Here is a 4,003-nt window from a genome sequence, read left to right on the forward strand (position 1 = left end):
AAACATTCTGCTTCAGTTGAGCTGTCGCTTAGCCGATTCACGCCACGGACCGAATCGTGATTTTCGTCCGAGGACCGTCTACCACGTAACCGTTACGTCACCGATTCCCGCTATCCGCGCATCGTCCGCGGACGAGCGGACTCATGAAGTCAAGCGCCTTTTGACTCACGGAATTTTTGGCGGGAGATTGACTTGAAAAGCGTTTAGTCTGGCAACAATACAATGTTTTCTTCCGTTTCTCTTTTTTTTTTTTTTGGGGGGGGGGGGGGGGGGGGGGGGGGGGGGGCGAATAAAACAAAAATGGTACACTGTTGTCTTGCACGTTCGCTGGTTCATTTCGCCGCGCGATTCTTGGTTCCCCGTGTGAAAGAAACTGCAGAAACTTCGTCCGAATGACGCGACGCAGGTTCGGTACTCCTCCGGGCCCGCGTCAAGAACTTTCCGTGAGAACTCGTCTAGCACGCCGCGATAATTCTTGCACGTTCAGTGATCCTTTGACCTAGCAAGACCTTTCTTGGGACAGGAAATTAGTGTTCTGCACGAGACCGGAGTGCGTGAAGGCATCTCCAAACGTCCCTCTGCGAGCACAGAACTTCGTCGCACGCCGAAGCCTTTTCGAAAAGAACCATGCCTGTGTCACTGTCAATCATTATGTTAGTAAAGCAAGTACCGCTTCGGACGAGGGCTATCATGGTGTTTTTTGTCGGTCTGTACGTAACAGCGGCGTGAGAATTTTTATCGCGGTATAGCGAACGTCGATTTCTCTTTTGGATAACGGTGCGATGTTGGAGTTTCGCGGCACTGTGTGGTGACGAACAAGTTCGATCCGTCCTCGCTGGCGTCTGCTCGTCTTCACCCGGGTGTGGATGTACTTGGGAGACGGACGAACCGCGGATGCGCCGTCACGTGATCATTCCGTCCGCGGATCAGTCCGTCGTGTTTTTCAGCCATTACAAGCATCTGATGCAGGTGCATTTTCCCGGCACTGTGCGCGTCCTCAGCACAACTTCACTAACTTAAAGCATATATGTATGTACGCGCCCGAGTAATCTTAAGCAAAAACAATTTTCGTAGCTTTTTTCGCATTTTTCTTCGAAATGGTATGTAGATAGAGAGAAGTCTTGCAAAAGAGGAAAAACCAAAGTTGGAGTTACAACCACAGGCCCAACGGTCGTCGTGGGATTGGGGAGGGGGGAGGGGATAACAACTGATAGAAGAGAAAATTGTGAAAAAGATAGGAGGGTTGTTTTTCGCCAAAGCCGACAAGCGGGGCATGAGGAGCCACAACCCGCGGCCGAGGAAGGAAGGAGATCCTTTGGAGTGCACGGGACGCACGCACGGGGCGCATCTTTCATCACACTTAAGGCCGGTTCTCACATGCAGCGAAGCGCTGATGTAGCGCTCCTCACGTGCCATCAGCTACTTATCGTATGCCATGAGCAACAGTTTTGACGGTGCGATACAAAGCTGGTGAACGCTGTCGTCAGCACGCGCTTAGCGCGAGGTTAGCGCTATGCTTGCAGCGCTCCGCTGCATGTGTGAACGGGCCTTTATATTAGTGCCCCAACTGAGCCACCACTGTTGTAGATTGGACGACAGTCCTTCACTACTGAAAGAGAGAAAAAAAAAACGGCGATGGCTTGTTTGTTTTAACAGTGCCGCAGAGTGTACGCGATTAAACGTCTCCCAGCGTCTGATAACAGATGTATTATCTCCTCTCACACCTTCACTCCTCCTCCATTGCCAACCCTTGAAAAACAAACATGTGGGCGGATGCGCCCGCCTAAGGCGCGCATGTGCGTCGTTATTTCAGCGAAACTGTGCGCTTGCATAAATGAACTTGCGCGACAAAACGCGACGTATTACAAGCCCGCCGATTCACCTGATCGTCTGCGACTCGTCAAGATGACTGCGCTGACGCCCGTTACCACGGTTCGTTCACTAAACGGCGAGACTGCCCCCGCCACAATCGATCCAGAGGTCTACATAACCACAAATGGCAGGGAGCGGCAGCACAATCTAGAGGTTCTGAACTTACTACAAGCCTCGTTTATGAATGAGACCAACGATCAACAGTTCCTCGATCTGGGTTGCGGCACTGGAGACTTCACGCGCGACCACCTCCTCCCACGCTGCCCAGACGTCAAACGAATCGTAGCCGTCGACGTTTCACAGGACATGGTGGAGTATGCTAAGAAGCATTTCGACCACTCCAAGATCTGCTACGATGTCCTGGATATTTCGGGGAACGGTGTGGCCGACTTTGTTCAGCGATACGGTGAATTTGATCGTGTCTATTCGTTCTTCTGTCTAAACTGGCTTGTGGATCAAGAAAAGGGGTTCGACAACATTGCCGAATTGATGAAACCTGGTGGAGGATGTCTGCTTTTCTTCGCTGGTTCCAGTAGTGCTATGCGCCTGAAAAGGAGACTCGCAACTATAACTAACTGGCAGAAATACAGAAAGGTGAGTCGACATTTGGCTCCTCTGAACACAAACGCCGTACAGACACCGCCATGGTCTCCGAAAAACACAGAAAACGGATCATCTTGAATGAGCCCTAATTTAAAATGTCATTCACGCCCCCCCCCCCCCCCCCTTCTTTCTGAAAAAAAAAAGAGTTGCTATTACTGTTGCATGTCAATTACTTTTATTGTTGCTGTCGCTGTAGTACATATAAATAATAAGCATTTATTTATGGATCGGTGTTGCCTGCTCTATCACTGGTAGCAAGGTTGGCATACTTCGACAGCTCTTAAGAAAAAGTCGTTTGTTTGTGTTTAAGTGCTTAGAAAAAAAGTGAAAGCCGTTTACAACTTCCTGTAACGCCGAATTGGAGCGCAGCTCTTGAGGAGGAGGAGTGGAGGGTATATTCCTCCTCCTCCCTCGTGATCATGCCTGCTAGTCCTCCTCCCCTCCTGCTCCCCCTCCCTCTCCTTTACCACCTCCTCGTCCTTCAAGCTCCTCCCCTCCCCTCGCCTCCGCCTCCTCGTCTCTCCTCCCCCCTCCTCCACCTTCGTACTGCTTTCCTCCTTGCCGCTCAAGCCGGAAAGGGTTGCGTAAGAGCTGTGCTCTTACGCGACCCTTTCCCCCCCCGAACCATACTAGACAATGAGGGGAGGAGGAGGAGGGGGAGGAGGGCAGAGGTCCGGGGGGTCACGTGACCTCGAGGGGAGGGGGTCACCTGACTTCAGCGGGGGGTCACGTGGCCTCGGGAGGGGTCACGTGACTACCCCCTCCCCTCCCCCCCCCCCCCCCGAGATCACGTGGCCCCCCGCGAGGGGAAGAGGAGAACGCAGGGGAGCAGGGAGGATGAGGAGGGCGGACAAATCCGAATTTTCATTTCTCCGAAAAATTATTTTAAAAGACTCTTATCTCTTATCCCTCGGCCGGCTTCGGCTTTCCTGCTGCACGGTTGAAAAACCCTGCAGCAGAAAAACCTTTGGCAACCGCATACTCAAAGAGTATTTTTTTATTGATGAATAATATACTAAACATAATATTGTAGTAAGGACTCGTCACTTTTCAGACTGGGCCCGCGCACACCGTGTTGCTTAAATATAAAATAATTTTACTTTGAATTAAAAGTATAATTGGCATTTCAAAGAATGATAAATTATACATTAAAACTGCTTTTGCGTTTTATAAGTGTACAATACTAGTGCACATTTCCCGTGTTGCTTTTCACTGAGGGCTCTCCGTCTTGTTCTTCGCGAATTTACGAAAGGATGAATTTTCTTATTTGCAGATAGACTGATGGAAATGTGTTCCCTTTCTACCCTGGTAATGGATGAAGAGAAGCCCCTCCTCCTCGAGCACGTTGCCCAGTACGCGGCCGACTCGTGGAGTGAAGAAGGGACCAGTCGCCCGCACTTAAGTTGCAAAATGTTTCTAGTGCGCGCCCAAAAACTTTAACGCTAAGAGCTGTGTTTGATACTGCGCCACGGACGTGATACAACGCACAATACCACAATTAAATATTGTTGGAGCTCCCCTACTGATT

At 50.5% G+C, this 4,003-nt stretch overlaps 1 protein-coding gene across 1 annotated transcript; it reads left to right on the top strand.

Annotated features, from left to right (window-relative positions):
* Positions 1-1,794: 1,794 nt before the first annotated feature.
* LOC115312847 (juvenile hormone acid O-methyltransferase-like) lies at positions 1,795-2,553 on the top strand. Its single transcript, XM_042294196.1, has one exon. The coding sequence runs from the start codon at positions 1,795-1,797 to the stop codon at positions 2,551-2,553; it is 759 nt and encodes a 252-aa protein (XP_042150130.1).
* Positions 2,554-4,003: the final 1,450 nt, after the last annotated feature.

Source organism: Ixodes scapularis, unplaced genomic scaffold (genome assembly GCF_016920785.2).
Source record: "Ixodes scapularis isolate PalLabHiFi unplaced genomic scaffold, ASM1692078v2 PGA_scaffold5__190_contigs__length_132052651, whole genome shotgun sequence".
Taxonomy (NCBI): Eukaryota; Metazoa; Arthropoda; class Arachnida; order Ixodida; family Ixodidae; genus Ixodes; species Ixodes scapularis.